The 22,598-nt window shown below is 43.7% G+C and overlaps 2 protein-coding genes across 13 annotated transcripts in view; both read left to right on the forward strand.

Moving 5' to 3' along the window:
* The window catches only part of Plekhh2 (pleckstrin homology, MyTH4 and FERM domain containing H2), a 116,634-nt gene extending 112,141 nt beyond the window's left edge, over positions 1-4,493 (forward strand). For all 12 annotated transcript variants that reach the window (XM_076558886.1, XM_076558888.1, XM_042266779.2 and 9 more), the window contains 2 exons: positions 2,252-2,386; positions 4,122-4,493. In XM_076558886.1, coding sequence (XP_076415001.1) covers positions 2,252-2,386; positions 4,122-4,307 — 321 coding nt within the window. In that variant the 3' untranslated portion in view covers positions 4,308-4,493. The remainder of the gene's footprint in view (positions 1-2,251; positions 2,387-4,121) is intronic.
* Positions 4,494-12,830: 8,337 nt separating this feature from the next.
* The window catches only part of Dync2li1 (dynein cytoplasmic 2 light intermediate chain 1), a 36,215-nt gene continuing 26,447 nt past the window's right edge, over positions 12,831-22,598 (forward strand). Inside the window, exons 1-4 of the mRNA XM_006986517.4 lie at positions 12,831-13,097; positions 14,908-15,025; positions 20,278-20,312; positions 22,398-22,467. Coding sequence (XP_006986579.1) covers positions 13,090-13,097; positions 14,908-15,025; positions 20,278-20,312; positions 22,398-22,467 — 231 coding nt within the window. The 5' untranslated portion in view covers positions 12,831-13,089. The remainder of the gene's footprint in view (positions 13,098-14,907; positions 15,026-20,277; positions 20,313-22,397; positions 22,468-22,598) is intronic.

Here is a 22,598-nt window from a genome sequence, read left to right on the forward strand (position 1 = left end):
AAACCCTGTCTCGAAAAACCAAAAAAAAAAAAAAAAAAAAAAAAAAAAAAATGAGATGAGACGGGTTACGTGTTGTATATGAAAATATATTAAAATGGTGTGATTAAGTTGCAGTCATGATTCTGTTGATTTTTTTAAGTACTATGGTAGTTCTTTATTTTTTTACATTGTGTGTGTGTGTGTGTGTGTGTGTGTGTGTGTGTGTGTGTGTGTTTAAAAACTCAAGTGGAGGTCAGAGGACAACTTGCTGGAGTCAGCTCCTTTCTCCCACTATGTGGGTCCCAAGGATCAAACCCAGGTGGACAGCCTTGGCAGCAAGTGCCCTTTGAGCCATATCACTGGCCCTCCACAGTTTTTTTTTCTCTTAAAACAAGAATATTTAAGATATTAAAAAGTAGAAACTACTTATCAAAGTTTAAATTTCAGTCTCACTGAAGTTTCTATAGCATAATTTGCATAGTTTTCTATAATGTCACCTGTTTTACTGACATTAAGGTTACATATCAACTAAAACATAGAGTATATAATTTAAAATGAACCTGAGCTGGACACTGGCACGTGATGGTAGTCCCAGCACCGAAGACACTGGCACAGGAAAGTCGCATGTTCAAGGCCAGTCTGGGCTACATAGCAAGATCCTGTTTTAGTTTTTCAAAATAGAAAAAAAAAAAAATCAAAGTATTCCTCTTGTGTGTTCATTTATTGATGTGAAGTTATCATTTTCTACCGTATTTCATAGGCGATTTGGTAAGTTTCATTGTTGTACTGGGACCTCACACATGCTTGGTTAGTGCGCTGCCACAGAGCTACACATCCCAACCCTAAATTTCTCAGTCTAGTGGATAATAATTGCTGCCTTAACGATATAGTGGGAGAAGCCCAGCGGTGGTGGCGCATACCTTTAATCCCAGCACTCAGGAGGCAGAGGCAGGCGGATCTCCGTGAGCCTGGCCTACAGAGTAAGTTCCAGGAAAGGCACAAAGGTACACAGAGAAACCCTGTCTCCAAAAGCCCAAAAAAAAAAAAAAAAAAAAAAAAAAAAAAAAGATATAGTGGGAGTGGGAGACCCTCACGTGTGGCATAGTGGGAGAGCACAAAAAAATTCTTGGTTTTGTTTTTTGAAATGAAATTTTATTTCCTTCTTTTCTTCTCCTCCCTCAAACCCTTCGGAAATGCACACACACCCCTGGTCTCTTTCAAATTCAAGGCCTCTGGTCTCTTTTTCTTTTATTGTTTTATTTACACACACACACACACACACACACACACACACACATCACATCACATAAGTGTGGTGATATATTGTGTACCCTAATAAACTTATCTGGGGATCAGTGGACAGAGCCAGCCACTAGATTAGACACAGAGGCCAGGCAGTGGTGGCACACACCTTTAATGCCAGCACTTGAGATCCCATGCCTTTGCTTGGGAAGCACACACGCCTTTAATCCCAGGAAGTGACATGGTGGGTGGAGAACGGTCTATAAAGCTGAGGAGACAGGAGCTAAGCAGCAGTTCAACTGAGACCCTCTGGGGTGAGGACTCAGAGGCTTTCAGTCTGAGGATTTGTGGAAACAGGATCAGCTGAGGAGTTGGTGAGGTGAGGTTGGCTATGGCTTGTTCTGTTTCTCTGATCTTTCAGCTTTCACCCCAATATCTGGCTCTGGGTTTTTTATTATAAGACCTTTTAAATTTCTTGTTACACATAAGATAATAACAAAATGGTTAGGTACTCAGTAGCCAGGAGACTGTTTAGCACAGTTAGTTGTCTATATGGTCATTTCACATACCCATCTGTTGGCACAGGAGGTTGATCTGTGGGAATTTTAAAGCAAGATGCTGCACAATATGTTTGATTCTGTCTCTGTTTGTGCCAGAGTCTACCTAGCAAAGGAACCATATGGATCTGCCAGTACAGTGTTTGACCATTTGGACCTTAAAAATGATCAGTTTCATATGGATCAACCTTATAGAGAGATCTGAGCAGACATATAGAAATTACCAAAAATTTTCCAGTGGGTGCTGTGAATATTGGTGTTTGTAGTTTTTGAGTTTTTCAGGGTCAAATGTATACTTGACTGTATAGGTTGGCGATTCCCAAATAAACTTAGTATGACTATTATTTACATTAATCATAATAGATTTGATCTTAGAAACCTTATTTTTGCATTTGCCATAATTAATGTCAGCGTTTTCTCATCTTCCTTGAGTGTGAACAACCCGTAACAGTTCCTTTTCCTTTTCTTTGAAGAGGTTAGTGGTCAGCTACGTGTACAAGAGCCTGATGACGTTTGGAGGGTGTCAAGACAATTTCATGGTAGTCATCAACACTCATTCAAAAGACAGACCGACAGAGAAGCTACTTTTTGCTATGGCAAAACCCAAGGTGAGTGGAACCCTTTCTGCCAGCTTTTCAACTGCCTGCCCCTTCATGGGGAGACACTTCTTGCACAGAGTGGTCCAGATGGAATCGGGCATGACTTAACCATCCCTGAGCTCAAATCCCAGCTTGCTTGGTCTGAGTTCGATTTTCTTTTGCTAACGTGGCATGAGACTACTTACTTCTTTTAGCTCAAGAACTAAGTGAAAGCCAGGCATGGTGGGGCACCTCTTTAATCCCAGCCCTCAAGAGGAGGAGGTAGGGGGATGCCTGTGAGTTGGAAGCCAGTCTGGTCTACAGAGTGAGTTCCAGAACAGCCAGTGCTACAGAGAGATCCTGTCTCAAAAGAAAGAACTAAGTGAGATTTTCCCAATATGGGCCAATTTCTGGTGAGGAGAAGTTTCAAAAGTAGTGATCATCTGCCAGCATTCAGGATGGAGTATGATCGGGAGGGGTGGAGTTCGGGGTAGCCTGGGCTACTTAAGATCCCTGTCTCAAAAGAATACGGAGAGTTGGGCTGGAGAGATGGCTCAGAGGTTAAGAGCACTGACTGCTCTTCCAGAGGTCCTGAGTTCAATTCCCAGCACCCACATGGTGGCTCAACCATCTGTAATGAGATCTGGCGCCCCCTTCTGTATACATAGTAAATAAATAAATCTTTAAAAAAAAAAAAAAGAATACGGAGAGTCATGGAGTTATTGTGAGGTGCATCACATGGTCTTATCTACTTGGGGTTATTTGTCTTATGGGCTTTAAAAAGCAGAGTTTTATAGTTAAGAGGTACTTGTTCCTTTGTTATAATTAACAAACTATATAGTTTCAACATCTCTAAGTAAAGCAACTTTTCAAAAGATTGCATTCTAACACATAATTCAGGTTCCAGGCTGTAGCTCAGTGGTGGAATTTTTTTTTTAACATGAATGAGGCCCTGGGGTTCACGGCCCCAGTACTGAAAAAAAAAATCTAATTTTAATAAAAAGGATGAGAAATTGCTTTTCCTAAAACTTACAACTTAAAAAAAATGTTTTATTACATTTATTCATGTTACATGTGAATCTCTGTGTGCATGCCACAGCACATGTATGGAAGTCAGAGGACAACTTGGGGGAGTCAGTTCCCAACTTCTACCACCATGTGGGTCCTAGAGATCTGAATCTAGGCCCCGGCTCAGCAGCAAGAACCTTTACCCACCCGGCCATTTCTGACTAGTTCTGTGCTTCTAGTGAGAGCAGTTAACCACGGAGTCCAAGAGATCGTGGTAGCTTCAGCGTTTTAGTTTTAATAGGATTGAAACGACACACTGAAGTTATTAATGCTGACCATCACAGTCCCCAGCATCGTCAATAAGCTTGGCTGGGCTTTGAGATTCATTCCTGCTGCTAACTGAAGTAACAGAAAAATTTGATGGTGCCAGGCACGCTAAAACTTTATTGTGTGATCTACACCAGTGGTTCTCAACCTTCCTGATGCTGTGACCCTTTCATACAGTTCATGTTGTAGTGACCCCTCACTCCAAACACATTATTTCCATGCTACTTCATAACTGTAATTTTGCTATAGTTATGAACTGTAATGAGCCTCTGGTATGTGACCCCAAAAGGAGTCGCGACCCACAGGTTGAGAACCCTTCATCTAAGGAGAAGGGCATGGTGGTAGGCTGGGCAGATGCAACTGAAATCGCCCATGGACGGCGGAGAGAACGTCTCAAGAGCCTGACAGGATGGTTTTTTCTCCTTTTCAGATTCTTGAAATCACCCTTCTGATTGCCAGTTACATCAACAACTTCTACCAGCAGAAGGCAGCCCTCCACCACCTCTCTGCTCCGGCACTGCTCTCAGCCAAGACCCAGGGACCCCACGCCAGGGCCATGGGAAGCCAGGCCCTCCTGTCGAACAGCAGGCCCACCAAGGGGCCCACCTTGCTCTGAAAGCTCCTGAGTCTGGACCTCCACTCCTCGGTCATGAAGTGACTGCACCCACTACTAACAAGTGTCTTACGCACTGCCAGCCAGCCCGGCGCGCACCCCAGCCCCCCAGACGTTAGCAGTAACGGGTTACTCTCTTAACTGACCCCTAAATATGCAGATAACAATAAAGCATAACGTGCCAGCATACTCATCATGTCCTAGACACAGATGCCCACCCCATCTCCTCCCTCCTTGGCCATCAGACGTTGGGGCAGTAAGGCTTCTCATCTTTTGCTTTTACATACCCTGGCCATCTTTTGGAAGGGAGAGTCCAAACTCGCGTTTGGTAAACCAGCTGACTCTCTGGAAAAACTCACTGCCAAAAAAATTGTAAGTACTGGAATGAAATGGGCCTTTAGCTAATGAAGTGGTATTTGGAAAAGAGTGAGGTTCAGTGTAAGAATCAGCTGTGGGAACATATGCCGGGGGTAGATTCTTAAGAGTAAGTCAGTGCAATAAATCTCCTGAGTCGATGAGGCCTTACATGAGGAGACAGGTGGGCGCCAACTAGAGCCTCCCCTGCGGTATTACGAAGTGTGGACTCTGTGGCCTCTGCAGATCACTGGAGTGTGGTATTTAAAATGAGGTAGTGAGTCCTGGCACTCCTGCCCATCAGCACAGCATAAGATCACTGGAATAGCGCCCCATGTTTCACTGTGTTTAATGCTAGGTCACTTCGACCTTGCTTTATTAGAAAGAGTATCTTTGGAAACAAAGATGCTCCTTAAAGCTATATGCACCATCTTTTCTGATTAGAGTTTAAAAGTAAATTCCAGCCAGGCGGTGGTGGCGCACGCCTTTAATTCCAGCACCCAGGAAGCAGACGCTGGGGGAATCTCTGAGTTCCAGGCCAGCCTGGTGTGAGTTCCAGGATAGCCACTGGACTATCACAGAGACTACACAGAGAACCCATTTCTCAAAACAAAACAAAACAGAAGGGTAAATTCCAGAGTAAATTTTAATAGAAAATGCTTAGGCCAAAGGAAGTAAATTTTTAGTTGAAATTGTCTTGGGATGCCTGTGTTTGTTAGTTATCCCATTGCTGTGGCAAATCCTTCACGGAAACAACCTAAGGGAGACAGGATTATTTTTGCTGTTTGAGAGGGTTCTAAGCAGTTGGGAAGAGCCCCATGGTGTTCAGGAGCATGTGACCTACGAGGTTTCTTCAGCCCGTGGTGGATAGGAAGCCCAGAGTAAGGGAGAGGAGCAAGCAGGGACAGGTACAACTTCCAAAGCATGTCCCCAGGGGCTCACTTCCTCTGAGCGCCAGCTCTCAATCTTTCTACCACCTTTCAAGCCAGCGCCGCCCTCTTGGGGGCCGAGCGTCCAACACATCTGGGAACATTTCATAGTTAAGTCATAACAGCGACATAAGCAGCCGATGCAGTCCAAGCTATGTCAAAGAAATGGAATGAGTATTCATGGGAAAAACGAAACTGTGATAAGATAGGAAAATTCTATTATAAAAATGTCTAACTGTAATAGTCATAAACACAAGTCTACCTAATTTTATTTATGTGTAGAATATTTGTATTTATTTTTAGACATATATTTATCACCGTGTGTGCCATTATTTTTTAAACCAATTTGAGAAAAATGCTAGCTGCCTGGTTAATTTGTTGGCAGAGCCCTGGTATTTTCCTCTTTGCTGCTTTCTTCCCGTGGCAATGTCCTGTCCTCACACTAAACCTTTTAAATATGTTTTGCCCTTAGGAGCAAAGTCAAGAAGCAAACACATTGCTCGAGTCATATTGGACTCACTTGGTAATGACAAAGATATTTTTTACCCCATAGAAATGGGTTTCCAGTGGTGGTTACCCTTCCATCTTTAGAGCCACAGCCACTCACCCAATGAACAGATTCCTTTTTTAGAATAAATGATTAACCATTTGGGGGGTGACTCTCAGAGTGTTTTTGACCGGGATAAAGTAGTGTTTTTGAGTGCCCATAAAACAACTTAATAATCATTAGTGGGCGAGCTTTATTCATTCACCATCTGGTGAGCAGTCCCATACGCCCCCATCCCGAGATTTCAAAGTAGTGAGTGCTTAGCATAAACCATGGTGCCTTAGACATTATGCTTGTTTTTGACAGAGCAGAAATGAAATATTTTGATGGAAAGAAGTCAATTTTCTGTAACCAATGATGTGAAAATTTTATTTCCTGGGAAATTACTTATCTAGCCATTTTTTAAAATGCAAGTATATTATTATGATTGGTTACAGGAGAATAATGTTTCATGTTTAATTGTAATATTTCTCACCTATCCTTTTCTTCCCTTTCAATCATAATAAATGATTTGCGAGACCCGCCTTGAACATCACCTTTTGAATAATCTTCCAGAAATACCTGATGTTTTCGTTGTCAAAGCCGAGGTGTGCCGTGGGGGGAGTGGTCGTCGCTGTCGCCGCCTCATACATTCAATCTGTCTTCGGTGTGGCTTTGTTTCATTCACACGAAAGAAAGCTGTTTAGACAAGTTGTAATTTTTACACGTGCGCATATGGATACATATAGACGATGTAAAGAGGGAAATAGAAATGTGTGTTTTGCCAATAAATCCCTTTATTTCATTTAAGCGAGTTCAATGGATTATGTTCTAAAAACTAATTTAAGATAATCTGTAACACTCGCCTTAAAAGTCAAATACTGCCATTCCTTACAAATGAGTTTAACTCATTTTACAGGAGACATTAGCCACAACTTACAAAGAGACTCTGTCCCAATTTTGACTAAGTGCTTTCCATAGAGAAAAATACGACCAGGTTCCTAGAAGAATTCACTTTTAACTATTAATTGAGCTGCAATATAATCCTGAAGAACTAACCATCATGGTTACCTGTATTTCTTCAGTAAAGGCTTTCGGTGTCTCCGGAATGCCAGTTTTCCCATGTGCTGCCTCTCGGCTGCCACAGAATCTGCACTCACCCCGGCCCTCAGCTGATTTCTGTGGGGCTGAGGCTTGGGCAGTAGGGACATGAGGAGACACAGAAGCCCAGAGCGCCCACAGTTCCCTTTTCTCTAAAAGAAGAAAGTGATTACAGCCAGAAGAGAAACCTTTTATCCCCTTGAAACTCCAAATTAAGGCTGGAGGTGGTGACACAAACCTTTAATTCCAGCACTCAGGAGCCAATCACTGAGTTCGAGGCCAGCGTGGTCTATGGAGGTGTTCCAGGACAGCCAGGGATATACAGAGAAACCCTGTATTGAAAAACAAAACAAACAAAAGAACCTCCAAATGAAGCTAAATTCACACCTAGATATCAGGGTGACCGGAAATGGTTCCCTATTTTCAGGTGGTAGCAAGGTGTTGTAGGTCATTTAACTTAGAAGGTGGGCGCTACAGCAAAACTGATAGGCCAGTGCAGGAAGCTGGCGCTGGATTGAGATGCCACTTGCTCCAAACTGTGCCATATTTGCCAAATGTGACTTCACCTACATCGAAAATAGTGACGATGCTCCTGGGAGCTGGGGGCTGTCATCCACACTGATGCCACGTCGCCTATTCCACGTAAGGTAACTCTTGTGGCCCTTATCCAATGGTCTGTCTTAGCCATAGTGGCCTGTCTAGATGCTCATTCAAATCCACGATGCCCTCTAAACCTGCTTTTCTTCCTCTGTGCCATCAATACCTTGTTAACAGGATTTTCCATTCATCTGCTACTCCCGCTGTCTACTAGAGCATAGGCTTGGATCTTGGGAAAGCAGAGAAGTTTGGGGTATTCTAACTTCTAAAATTCAACGTGAACTAACTCAGGAAACAATGAGAAAATTCACACCTCTCATCTTCATTACAAAGGTACTAGGATGCCTCAAATAACTAAATGAAGTCATAAGAAAAGGACACAGAGGGATCTTGGGAAAACCCTGGGGACCTGTACCAGGACTGTCTGTTCAGACCACTGTGTCTGCTTCGTGTTCTTGAACTTCATTTAGCAGAACATATGGTAATTTTCTCCGAAAGGGAATGACCTGCTTTTTCCAATCATCATTTGAAAGATCCCAGGGAAGGACTCTGATTAACCCAATTCATATTTCATGTTTATGCCAAGCCAACTCAGCGTTGGATGAATGCCAAAAGAAACCATGCAAACAAATCTGCACGGTGCAATAATGTGCAGCCAGCAAGGCTCGGTCCGACGCATTTCTAACTGATACATGGAAATACATGCTTAAAATCCAGATTTTAGCCACAACACAGCATTAACTCCAAGAAGAAGAATTAGATGAGAGACATCAAAATGCTGAATGTTTATTTCTTCTGGGATAAACATTTCCCCCATTGTCTTCTCTCCCACTTTTCTTTTTTGTCTTTTCTCTCTCTCTCTCTCTCTCTCTCTCTCTCTCTCTCTCTCTCTCTCTCTCTCTCTTTTGTGGGGGGTGGTTTGAGACAGGGTTTCTCTGTGTAGCTTTGCGCCTTTCCTGGATCTTGCTCTGTAGCCTAGGCTGTCCTCGAACTCACAGAGATCCGCCTGGCTCTACCTCCCGAGTGCTGGGATTAAAGGTATGTGCCACCCCAGCCCAGCTCTTTCTCTTTTTCTTAAGTGCTAGGGACTCAATACAAGGCTTTTCATATGCTAGGTATGAATTCTATAACCGAGCCACATCTCCTGTTTCTCTCTCTCTCTCTCTCTCTCTCTCTCTCTCTCTCTCTCTCTCTCTCCCTCCCTCTCCCTCTCCCTCTCCCTCTCCCTCTCCCTCTCCCTCTCCCTCTCCTCTCCTCTCCTCTCCTCTCCTCTCCTCTCCTCTCCTCTCCTCTCCTCTCCTCTCCTCTCCTCTCCTCTCCTCTCCTCTCCTCTCCTCTCTCCTCTCTCTCTCTCCTGTATACTATTTTTTTCCCCTGCGAGAAACATTGAAAACAAAGGGAAGGTAAAAACGCTGTCACTTTCCGGGCTGTTGTTAACAGTCTCCATATGGTCTTCTAAGTTCCCAAAAAATCCTCCACACAGCTGCAAAAAATTATCGCACTGAAACACAGGACCAGTCAGAGCATGCCCACTCTAGAATCTTCCGTGCTTCTTACAGGCAGTGCAAGCGAACCCAGACTGCAAGACCCTTTCCAGCACTCTAACCTACCTGCCTTGTGCTTCCACCTCAGCTCCGGGGACTCTTTTCTTTTCTTTTCTTTTCTTTTCTTTTCTTTTCTTTTCTTTTCTTTTCTTTTCTTTTCTTTTCTCTTCTCTTCTCTTCTCTTCTCTTCTCTTTCTTCTTTCTTTCTTTCTTTCTTTCTTTCTTTCTTTCTTTCTTTCTTTCTTTCTTTCTTTCTTTCTTTCTTTCTTTCTTTCTTTCTTTTGTCTTTCAAGACAGGGTTTCTCCTCTGTGTGTAGTTTTGGTACCTCTCCTGGATCTCGCTCTGTAGACCAGGCTGGCTTCAAATTCACAGAGCTCCGCCTGGCTCTGCCTCCTGAGTGCTGGGATCAAAGGCGTGCGCCACCACGGCCCAGCCTCCATGGGCACTTTCTATGCTTCCAGACAGTTCACAACTCTCCAGTTTCTGCTTGTGCCTGTAGCCTGCTGAGCGGCAGCCCATACCATGCAGGAGGCAGTGTAAAACCTGTTCCCCTGTCCAACTTTAAAATCCTTGAGCCTTCTTGAAGTGATGCTGAAGGGGGCTCAAATCTTCTTGTCTTGTTTTTCTTTCTATTATTGTGATAAAGACCATGACCAAAAGCCAATTGGGGAGGAAAGGGTTTATTTGAATAAATATCCGAATCACTGTCCATTACTGATGGAAGTCAGGGCAGGAACTCAAGTATGGCAGGACCTGAGGCAGGAAATAAAGCAGAGACCACCAAGGAATGTTGCTTACTGCCCTGCTCTCCATGGCTTGCTCAGTTTACTTTTTTGTTGTTGTTGCTATTGTTGTTTGTTTTTCGAGACAGGGTTTCTCTGTGTAGTTTTGGTGCCTGTCCTGGAACTCACTCTGTAGACCAGGCTGGCCTAGAACTCACAGAAATCCGCCTGCCTCTGCCTCCCGAGTGCTGGGATTAAAGGTGTGCGCCACCACCGCCCGGCTGTTTACTTTCTCATACCACTGAGTACCACCTGCCCATGGATGGCACTATCCATGGTGGGCTCGGTCCTCTCACATCACAATCATTAATCAAGAAAATGCTCCCCCCACAGACCCCTCTAATGTGTTAATCTGATGAAGACAATCTTTCAACTAAGGTTCCCTCCTTACAGATGGTTCCAGCTTCTGTCAAGTTGCTAAGAATCTGACCAGTACACTGTGTGACTGTGGTGGTTTAAGAAAGAGATGTCCTCCACCGTCTCGGGCATTTAAACAGTTGGTGCCCAGTAGGCAAGGAGCGCTGTTTGGAAAGGTTTGGGAGGTGCAGCCTTGGTGGAGGAAGAAATGACTCTGAGAGCTGGCTTGGAGAGTTTAAAGTCTCCCACCGTGCCTAGTTCACATTCTGCTTTGTGCTTTTGGTGTCAGGCATGAGCTCTTAGTTTTCTGTTCCCACTGCTGCCCCGGCTGCTTGTTACCATGCTTTTTCCTGCCGTTATGGAATCTAACCCTCTGGGACTCTAAGCCAACGCAAACCCATTCTTCTGTAAGTTGCCTTGGTCATGGTGTTTTATTCTCCAAGAAAAGTAACGCACTTGGGAACAAGAAGGTTAAGTATGGAGCCGGGCGGTGGTGGCGCACGCCTTTAATCCCAGCACTTGGGAGGCAGAGGCAGGCGGATCTCTGTGAGTTCGAGGCCAGCCTGGGCTACCAAGTGAGTTCCAGGAAAGGCGCAAAGCTGCACAGAGAAACCCTGTCTCGAAAAACAAACAAACAAACAAACAAAAAAAAAGAAGGTCAAGTATGAATCCTCTGAAGAAATAAAGGAGGAAAAGAACTCAGTCACCCATCAGGTCAACTGAATCCACCTTGAGTTAATGCTGGTGATTGGGGTCTGGACAGACCACCCCAGATCTTCCTGGTTACCGAACTCCCTCCTCCAACCACCAATTCTGGTTATCTAAAACAGTCATAGTCTTGAAGTGCTAGTGGTGATGTGCCCGGGACGCACTAGGACTTACTAAAAGCTGTCACTGTTGTTATCAATACTCACCTGGCTTCCTAAAGCACACACAGGGACTCTAAGCCCCAGAACCCAAGTCATTACAATAACAATGGTAGTTTACAAGCCACAGGCTGGCTAGCACCAGAATGTACAAGCCAGTTCAGCGAGGGATATACCATCATCTTTGGAAACATCCTTCCTCCACTGGACGATTTTCGGTTTACCCCCTTCCCATGGTGCAACTGTGGCCTTTCCTAGTTCCACGATGCACCGTACTGTTGAGCAGATTTAGCTCCCAAAGGCTTTATCTGAAATGAAAGGCTTTTCTTTTACCAACATCTTGCTTCATTTCCAGGGATATGCTCCTTACGTCTCTTCACCCAAATCCGTCAACGGGACTGAGGGTGTGTGACTCAGGTAAAGCCCTCGCCGCCTGGCTTGCAGGAGGCCTGGAGTTTAATCTCCTCATACTAGGAACTGAATCTAGGTCCATCTTGCTTCAAATCCCATCTTCTTAAACACCATGCCTTAGAAACTGGGCCCAAAGGCAGAGGTTTGGAGAGAATTTCCTTCAAATACTCAGGGATCTTAGGCCTGGATCTATTCAACATTCAGAACAAGCCAAATATCAAACCTGCCACAAATGTTTCGACTAGTTCTTCAGGCATGGGTATTTCTGTACCTCTTCTCCAATAGCTTGCTTACATTGAATTATGATTACAATTATCTGTGTACACCTGTTTTAAAGGCTGAGTTCTTATCTCATTTCTTACTCTATAGTACAGGGCTTTGTATATGGAAATAGTCTATATACTTTTTGTGGGGATTCCTGTAAACAGGGGTTCCTATAAAGAGCTCCCAAAGTTCAAACAAATACAGTCCACCTTCATAAAGTAAATTAATTATGTAGGAGAGGCACACATTTCATTGACTTATAAATAAATAGTGTACTGTTTCCTAAAACATTGTACAGCCAAACGTTCAGAAAGCTGGGGGAAAGTTGCACGCCTTGTTTTGATTTTAATTACTGAATTTGTTTTATTCTATTATTAGATTATTATTATATAATTATTAATTACTGAATAACAATTTAACATTGTTTCAGCTTCTATTCCCAAATCATGGCGATGTGTCGGAGGAGGGGAGTTAAAGATGAGAGAGCAGAGGCCCCTGACATACAGTTGGCACTCAGTAGAAATAAAAACAAGGGCTGGAGAGATGGCTCCGAGGTTAAGAGCACTGCTTGCTCTTGCAAAGGACCTGAGTTCAATTCCCAGCAACCACATGCCGCATGGAGGCTCACAACCATCTGTAATGGGATCTGGCGCCCTCTTCTGGCATGCAGGGATATATGCAGGCAGAATATTGTATACATAATAAATAAATCTTAAAAAAAGAAGAAGAAAGAAAGAAAAACAAAACAAAACAAAATACCCAAAAACCTTCAGGTCCTAACCTTTTGATTCCAGACGCACAAGGACGCTCACCATACCTTCCCTCTGGCATCCTAGGGGTTGATGCTGAAAAGTGAAACGCAAACAGAATGTCGAGAACTACATTTCCCATGAGGCATCTCCTCGGCACGCAATCCCCCCCCTCCCGCCACGACGTCGCTGCCATGACAACTGAGGAGCCTGCATTCTCTGGCCCAACTAGGAGCTTACTGACCTCCGGGGTCAGGGCTGTTTCCCACGCGGAGCCCAGGACATCTGGGGCTGCACAGCCACCATGCCCAGGTATTGCTGCACCGGCCCGCGGGCCGCTCACGACCTTCCTTCTTTCCCACCTGGACATAGAAGGGGCCCGCAAGGGTGGCGCGGAGGTACCCAGCCCTGGCGCTGTGGGTGGGAGACTGTGGGTTTGGACCGCAGCAGAACAGCGCCACCGCTCCCCCGACAGGCCTAGAGCTTGAGGATTCTGTCACAAACAAGTGCAAAAGTCAGCGATTAGGAAAACTCATCAACTCCATCCATTCGCTGATTGCATAGACGTTTCTTGAGTGCCACTTGCCCTGGCAGGCTGGAGGGTAGGCGGCGGTGATCCGGACCACAAAGCCTCCTCCCCAGGGCCCCCTGCCTCACAGTGCAGGACTTCTCTACTTGCGATAAGGAAAGTGCAGCGCCTCCTTGAAGGTGGAGGGTTGGAGGTATTGATGGCTTGTGAAGTACATTTGAACTCTTCATCTCTACAAGGTCCCTTTAGAGTGTCTGGACCTCCAAATGGCCTACAAGGAAGTCAGGGAGAGGGCCAGGGATCTTTCGCCCCCTTCTGGATCAGAGGCGGTTGAGTTTATGAAGTTCAGGACTGGACGCTTTGCATCACGTTCTCATTGGTTAACGAAGTGAAGCTATGGATACAGTGGGTTGTTTTTTTGTTTGTTTGTTTGTGTTTTTTTTGTTTTGTTTTGTTTTGTTTTTTGGTGGAGGCAAGGCCGATGGAAGAACCCTTTCCTTTTACTGGGTACTTGAGAAACACAATCACACTTTGAAGGGATGGTGTGTAAACAGAGCAAGCCGATGGAGACAGAATTCCTGGGGGCTGGCCTATGAAATAAAATAGCTCAGTGCAACATTTTCGGGGTTTCTATTTTGACTTTGTTTTCCTGTTTTGACATCATTAAAACATTCCTGTTTTGTTTGGAGGTTCTGGGAATTGAACCCACAGACTCGTGCATATTAGGCAGGCACGTTACCACTTAACTATATCGTCAGCCCTGTTTCGGGTTCTTGTCTAGTAATAATTATAGGCCATCAATGGCTTTTGTAGTTTAAAAGGCCAGTGCCTAAAACAAAATGAACAGGGACTTGGTAACAATTACTATGGCCCCAAAAGCAGATCCTCCTCCTCCTCCTCCTCCTCCTCCTCCTCCTCCTCCTCCTCCTCCTCCTCCTCCTCTCTTCTTTTTTAATTGGCACTCCAGAGATGAAGAAACAGATTTGAGCCCGAGGATTAGCCCAGAGTTTTGCATGTTTTAGTTCCTCAACAAATATTTGCTTAGGACTGGAAAGGTGGCTCAGTGGATCAAGTCAGTGCTTGATGTTCAAGCCTGAGCATCAGAGGTTGATAAAAAGCCAGGGGCAGGATAGGTGCCTGGAAACTCGGGACTTTGGGGAGGGGTTGAAGACGGGAGGACCGCTGGAGCTTCCTGGCCAGCTAGTCTACCCAAGAAGGGCAATCGGATGCGTGCCTGCGTTCTCTCTGCTCTGGACTGTGGGCGTGACTAGCTGTGGCACACTCTTGCTGCCCTGAGTTACCTGCTGGCCACCGTGACTCCTGGAACTGTGAGGCAGATCAAGTCTTGCTTTGTCGGCGTGTTTGATCACAGCGGTGGAAGGGAAGCGAGGCTAGTCTGCTTATCCGTTTCAGTTTGCTTCACGAACCATTTCCAGGTGAAGGGTGCTAGAAAGATCCTTCAGGGTTTCACCTGGTTATTGACTCAAATAGTATTTTATAAACCTGATGGAAATAAAATTTCTCTGCTGGAAATGACCATTGCTAAGAAGCCCTTCTGTTTCTCTGGCTTTTGTTTGTCTCTGTCTCGTGCAGTGACACTCTCTGGGAAATCGCAAAGGCTGAAGTAGAGAAGAAGACAAGCCAGGGCAGTGAAGGGAACGGGGCCGAGATCGGAGAAAAATCGGTCTTCTTCCTTGGCAGTAAAAACGGGGTAAGACTTTAGTGTTTTCTGGTTATTGAAATAACTTAGCAATCATCGACAAATTTTACTTTAATACTTTGGTAAAATTGACAGATTTTCAACTCTTTGATCAAAAGTCCACTCTGAATTAGCATAAATTAGAAAGGGCTTGCCACTGACCTAGGAAAAGTTATAACCGTGAACAAAACGTTAGAAAGACCCTTAACTATTTTTATTTCATAATTTGAAGTATGTGGGGCTGGAGAGATGGCTCAGTGGTTTAAGAGCACTGGCTACTCTTCCAGAGGACCCAGGTTCAATTCCCAGCACCCACATGGCAACTCATAACTGCCTGTAGCTCCAGTTCCAGGGGATCTGACACCTTCACACACACATACATGCAGGCAAAACATGAACGCACGTGAAATAAAAATAAATAAATTTTTAAAAAAGAAAGATAATTTGAAGTATTCAGGTCTTCTTTTTGATTGCATGTAAAGGCCAGGATCCACTTAACATGTCTGAGTTAACACCTAAGTCAGTAAGTCAGCATCCTAACAACAGTCACGCCATGGACTCAGTGACTTCACTTGTAGGAATCTCTATGAAGGGATAATTGAATTGTGTTAATGATGCATATCAAAGACTTAGTTTGTTTCGGAAAATGTGGGGGAGATGAGGTGGTAGTGCCCATTCTCTGTAAGGTCACTTGACTAAGTGTACTGAAAATGTGGGTTGTGGCCACACAGCAGAACAGATGCTTCGCGTCCACCACAGAATCCTGTGTGCAAGGCAGGCCTGCTAGCGCCACTGTCCACGAAAGGTCAAGGCTTGTGAGCTGCCAGATACTGGAATCCGTGTAGCATCATACTCTGTGCTATTTGGAGTTCGAATTACTATTCATTCTCCGAGTTTCATGCTTCCACATAAAGGCACTGAAAAATAGGAAGCTTCCAGAAATGAAGTTCTGAACCAGTGAGGCTATGTGTTCAGTGGGCAACCTGGGTACACCTCATGTCTCAGCATCTCCTCAGAAATACCTCCAGAACACTGGATAGCCTCGTTTGGGGATTTTATCTTTACTAATATTAAAAATCATATTTAATGGCGTAAATAATTACATAACAAGAAAAAAGTGGGGGCTGGAGAGATGGCTCAACAGTGTAGAGCACTGGCTGCTCTTCCAGAGGACCTGGGTCTGAGTCCAAGCACCCAATGACGGCTCACAACTGGCTCTTCTTCCAGTCCCAAGGGATCAGACACCCTCTTCTGGCCTCCTTAGGTACCAGGGCATGCACATTGTGCACAGACCTACACACAGGCAAAACACCCATACACATACAAATGAATAAATGAAAGTAAAATCAAGTTTAAAAGAAAAAAGCTAGGAGTTTTGGAAGAAAATAATGTGAATTGAAATAAGCTGGATATAAATTTATAAATAACTTGATCTTTTATATTAATGTGCAAAGATAAATAATTTATGGACACTAAATGTTTAATCATTGTATTTCATTTTATTTTTAACTTCTGTACTTTCCAATGTTTTCTTATCAGCTCCCTCCCTGCACATTTTAATTTAGATCTGAATTTAATTCTTTAGCATAGAAATTTCATGGGCTAGGGCAATGTCTCAGTTGGTAGGGTACTTGGTCTGAATTCAGGTACCCAGCATCCATGTAGAAGCTAGGATGTGTCTATGGGCTGGGTAGAGCAGAGATAGGTGGGGTCCCTGAAGCTTGACCAGCCCAGTCCTGTTCATGAGCTCCAGGTCCAATGAGAGACTCAAAAACCAAGGTGCAGCCGGGTGGTGGTGGCGCAGGCCTTTAATCCCAGCACTCAGGAGGCAGAGCCAGGCAGATCTCTGTGAGTTCAAGGCCAGCCTGGTCTACAGAGCAAGATCCAGGACAGGCACCAAAACTACACAGAGAAACCTTGTCTCGAAAAACAAAAACAAAAACAAAAACAAAAGAAACAAACAAGGTACAGAGTGATTGAGCGAAACACCTGATGTCAACCTTTGACTTTCACACACACATGCACACACAAACACATGCATGACACATGAATAAAATTGTTATAGGTATTATTTATGCTTACAGTTTTTAACCCAGTATACTATATGAACATGGGTTTGCCATTGGGAATAGAGTAATTTTCTTTCTTTTTAGTATTTTTTTTTTTCATCTAAAAAATGTTTTTTGGAGACTGTCTCACTACATGTAGCCTAGGCTAGCCTCAAACATGCTTTAACTTCCCAAGGGCTGGAATTGCTATACCAGAAAGGAGAGTGGTTTTCATATTGGGTCTAATATGTCAACAGTTTCCTGTTAGACACATATACACACATATATAATGACTGGTACTAGTCTTGTGGACCAGATAAATTGTTGTTACATAATATATTCTGAATAAAGAGTATCCCTGAAGGGCTTTTGCTAATGCTGCTGACTCTAGCCAGGCGTGCTCACTCCCACACTGAACACCTACTCACCTGTCTCTACTCATCCCTCCAGGTAGCTATTGTTCTTGACTTCTTTAGACTGTGACAGCCTGTTTTGGTTCAGGGTTTGATGTTTGTGAAATCACTCTTTTTTTGCGGTAGCAGTAAGTGGCCTGTGTAACCCAGTGTTTGTTCATTTCTACTACCATAAATTTCAACCAGATTTTCTCTTGGAGACTTAGGAGCACCTCAAGAAGCCAGAACGTTTACAGGTAGTGTTCTGTGAATAAATGCCTGGTTCTGGAATTGATTCAGAGCATTAATTGACGTTGAAGGATAAAGAGAAGAAATCAGTGCTTCTCTTGTGCAACTAATAGTGCTCAGCCTTTCTCCTTGGGTGCCTCCTTGTTCTCCTTCCTGCCTCCTATTCCTGCACACAGTGGCTGGCTGTTGGCATCTCCCATTCACCAGCTGTCCTGGGCATGGCAGCAGCAGGAGTCAAGGGCACCGCCTCTCCTGTGAAGGGACGTGGCGGTAATGCTCATACAACATCACGGCAATGCCATGAGACAGACACCGGGGTGAAAACCAAGAGGGACCCAGCCCAGCCAGAGACGGAGAGACCCTGAGAGCCTCCATGTCGACTTCTTTCTTCTACTGTGATCAAATCCCTAACAGGAACAGCTTAAGGGAGGGAAGATTTCCTCCTTTGGGCTCCTGTGTCAGGGTTCAGTCATCATGGTGGGAGGGCACAGTAGAGCAAAGCTGCTCATGTCATGGCAACCAGGAAGTAGAGCAAAGCAATACAGGAAGGACCGAAGGAGCACTTGAACACTCCCAGGGTCTACTTCGCCAGCTAGGCCCTGACTCCTGCTTGTCACGACCTCTTAATGTTGCCATTGTGTTAGGCGTCCATCAAGGGATAAATCCATCCGGTAGGTCAAGGCCCTCAAGATGCAGTCATTTCCCCAGGACTCTTCAGTTGGTAACCAAGCATCCAACACTCGAGGCTAGGAGGGATATATCGTATTCAAGCCATATCAGCATCTATGAGATGAGGGCTATTATCTTGAAGAGCAAGCAATAGTGAAAACACATCAGTTCGGATGCTGGGGGTCGTGCGTGTCCTTAGGATGCAGAGCAATGGGTGGAAGTAGGAAAGAATGAAGTAGGTCACTGTTGCCATGATGGAGAGTAAGGTGATGCTGTCCTGAGGAGCACTGGATGTCCCATCACTCCTGTGTAGGGGTGCAGACACCAGGGGTTTGGGGGTTGCGGGGAGAGGTAGTTGAGTTTCTCTAGAACAGGTTTTTGCAGATGAGGAAGCCTAGGGTGGCATTGATTTGCAAGGATGACTGTGGAGATAAACTGCTGGCTTTTCGATGGGAAAAGAGGGTGTTGAAGGTCGGAAGGGACTGGCAGAGGACAAACGTCAGGGTCAGCAGGTTTTCAAGACTTTTCCTGAGGTGAAGGAGACTGTTGGGATTCCTGGAGAAGTGGCTGGAGAATATGCTTCTGCATCTGTGATTTGGAAGTCGTGCCGTTCCTCGGTGTGAAAGGATTCAAGATAAAACCGTGGAAGTGACATGTAGCAGAGACACAAGAAAACTGCAGACCTGTCCATTAGAAATACTCTTGACATAGTTATGCCCATCAATGTGTGCATGTGTACATGTGTAGATAGATACATACGTGCATAAAGGACGCAGGAAAAGGCATTTCAAAGCTGACCTCTTATCATGTAAATGTATTCCTACATTGCCATACCTAACAGCTGTATATTCCTTGTGTGGATTGCCTTATCGATTTGTTTGGTCCATCCGGGTGTCTGTGTTAAGTGTGGTATGGCACCAGGCATCCTTCAGCAGCGCGTGTTGTCTTATAGCATTCCAGTTACCTAGTTACAGAGAGTTCATTCAGTCTGACTGTACATAGAACCCGGAGTGATTTATTACCATCCTTTTGGTTAAAAAATAAAATAAAATAAAAATGTAGCCTTTTTAGAAATAGATAGATAATAGATAGATAGATAGATAGATAGACAGACAGATAGATAGATAGACAGACAGATGATAGATGGATGGATGGATGGATGGATGGACGGATGGACGGACAGACAGGCAGGCAGGCAGGCAGACAGAAATATAGTAAAATATTCTGTCTTTTTGGCAACATAGGGTTTTCCAAGCTCTTCCTTGCGGCCCAGAGACTTCCTGCAGGAGGCTTCCACATCCTTCTTTGCAAGGAGTCATTCAGTCATTTTCATTGAACTGTTTCTGGGTAGGATGTGGGTTAAGTTTCGTGTAGTGGCTAGAACCTTTATTTCTTGACTTCTAAGAAGGAAGTTGGGAAGAATACATCCTCTAGAATTAAAAGAAAGTACTTCAGCAGAGTGTGAGCTGTCAGCTTTGAACCTCTCTACAGCACATCTTTTATTTGTGTGTTATCTTTCCCTTTGTTTCCACTTGAACAGTTGGGAGGGAAACATTTTAGAATACACCAATCAGCCTAGCCAGTAATTAGCCTTGCTGAGTAAAGAGAAAGTTGAAGACAGCTGTCAGGTGACCACTAAGGTGAGCTGTGATTAGCTAAGATTTGTCGTCTGTGGGACTTCATAATTACAATAATAGCAGTGTAGTTACATTGTGATGGAAAGTTGACAGTTCACTTTTCCCACTTATCAAACTTTCAAGTAATTCTGAAAGTTCTTAGTTTTTAGTTTCCAGGTAATTTATCACTCAAATGATTTAAAAAGCTATTTTGGGCTACAGTCACGAACACTAATAAAATTTTACATGTGGGTGACATTAACACAGTATTCTTTCTTTTTAATTTCTAGGGAAAGACTACTATTATTCTAAGGTGTCTTGACAGGTAAGTGTTATGTCAACCTTGATTAGACAGCATTCATGCCTATTCCAGCTACAACAGAGCAAGTTAGCCCCAAAAGGTATGGAAGGAGAATAATTTTGAGATTCAAAATATTTAATTCTCAATCTTGATTACAACCTTTAAAGATATTCTCAATCTTGAATACAACCTTTAAGAGCACCTTTAAAGATAAGACTAAGAAAACCCAAAAAAATGTGGGGTTGATACTAGATTTCCTTTTTGAAGGAGAAATGTTGCCATAATTACCCAGCCTCTAACAGTGCTGATGTTGTTCTAGGTTATCCTGCTTTGGTATTTAAATTCTTTTTATTGTGCCTAATCTATGCCTGTATGAACAATGATTGTAATAGGTGGTTTTTATAATAAATCATCCAATGTAACATTAGTTTAAGATAAACTGATATAAACTGCAATAGTGAATTAAAATTGTTCATTTCAGCTCTCTGGAAGTAGACCCAGATAGAGGATGATGATATTTCAAATTGTGGGTTAACTGTGTTAGACATTTTATCTTAGGGGAAGCATCTTGCTTCCTAAAAGAGTTATATCTTTAAGGAAATATATCCAAATAGTATTTGGTATGTATCTTGGGAATTGATATCTGCCAAAATGAAGTTCAAAATATTCAACACATAGAAATATACAAATCACAAGTTTTAAACTTGTGGTTTTTGTTCTTCAAGTTAAAACTAAATACAATATTATTCAGCCTCAAAAAGGAAAGAAATCCAGCACTGAACAGCACTCGCTGCTCTTGCAGAGAACCCAGGGTTGGTTCCTGGCACCCACATGGCGGCTCACAGCTATCTGTGACTCCAAGGAATCCAGCTCCTCTGGCTTCCACAGGCACCTGACATGTTCATGGTGCATATACATGCAGGCAGGCCCACACTCACTCATCCACATAAAATAAGTAAATCTTTAATTTATAAAAAAGGAAATAAATTCTGTCATAGTCAACAACGTAGGTGAACTTGGAGATACGATGCTAAGTGCAATGAGCCAGTCACGAAATAGACAAACTGTCCCCTTCCTTTTGTATGAGGTACTCAGAGCAGTTAGTCCCACAGGAGCTGAACGGAGAGGGGCAGTGGCCAGGGGGTGGGCAGAAGGGACATGGGAAGTCGCTTAACGCATATGGAGTTGCGGTTTTACACGTTGAGAAGTCGTGAGGATTGATTGCCCAGCCATGTGAATGAATATACTTCATACTATGAACTGCACACTTGAAATGGTTATACCAGTAAATGTACTTCGTGTATTTCTTACCACATGAAAAATGAATGTATACCGTATTGTTGCTTACTAAACAATTTAAACTTGCATGAACAATTCATAATCATTTGAATATTTTCCAAGTTGTTTGTTGATTGTATGCCCTTGTTCATATAATTTTTTTCAACTTTCATATTTGGGCTGAGATGTGAAACAAAAAAACTACATGAAAGTCTTCCCTTGATGTCCTTACTAGTTGACAGGAATTAGGTTTTCAGCTCCCACATCGAGGCTGAGCCAACAAGTCAGCATTTCCCCACGGCCTGGATTCAGAGAGCTGGTGACCCAGTATGGCCCTTGATGCTGCCAGCCTGCTACTTTCCACCCTGCCTGGGTACCCTTCTATTTAGGCATCATTACTCACTGCTGCACCTGCCACTAAAACCTCTCAGATGGTGTTGAAGGGCTTATTTGGGTCTTGTGGAATAATAATAATCTTCTTAACTTTACCTCAGTGCTGGTATTCAAGGTAGCCTCCTTACTAATAAAGTGTTTAAGAAGAAGTAAAAATGGGCCGGGCGGTGGTGGCGCACGCCTTTAATCCCAGCACTCGGGAGGCAGAGGCTGGTGGATCTCTGTGAGTTCGAGGCCAGCCTGGGCTACCAAGTGAGTCCCAGGAAAGGCGCAAAGCTACACAGAGAAACCCTGTCTCGAAAAACCAAAAAAAAAAAAAAAAAAAAAAAAAAAAAAAAAAAAAAAAAAAAAAAAAGAAGAAGTAAAAATGGCAGGACTATAGCATAAGAAACCGGTTCCGCCATCATGATAATAAACAATTCCGCCTTTGTTGTATAGGGATGAGCCGGCAAAGCCAACCTTAGCTTTGGAATACACATATGGAAGAAGAACGAAGGGGCATAACACAGTGAGTCTTTTTAAAGCCATGTCTCATGCCTTCGGTGGGAAGCCTTCATGCTGAGATGGCTCTTTGTTATCTACACACAGTAAACATACCAATGATGCATGTCATAGACATGTACTGTTAAGTGTCACATG

This window comes from Peromyscus maniculatus, chromosome 22 (genome assembly GCF_049852395.1).
Source record: "Peromyscus maniculatus bairdii isolate BWxNUB_F1_BW_parent chromosome 22, HU_Pman_BW_mat_3.1, whole genome shotgun sequence".
Lineage (NCBI taxonomy): Eukaryota > Metazoa > Chordata > Mammalia > Rodentia > Cricetidae > Peromyscus > Peromyscus maniculatus.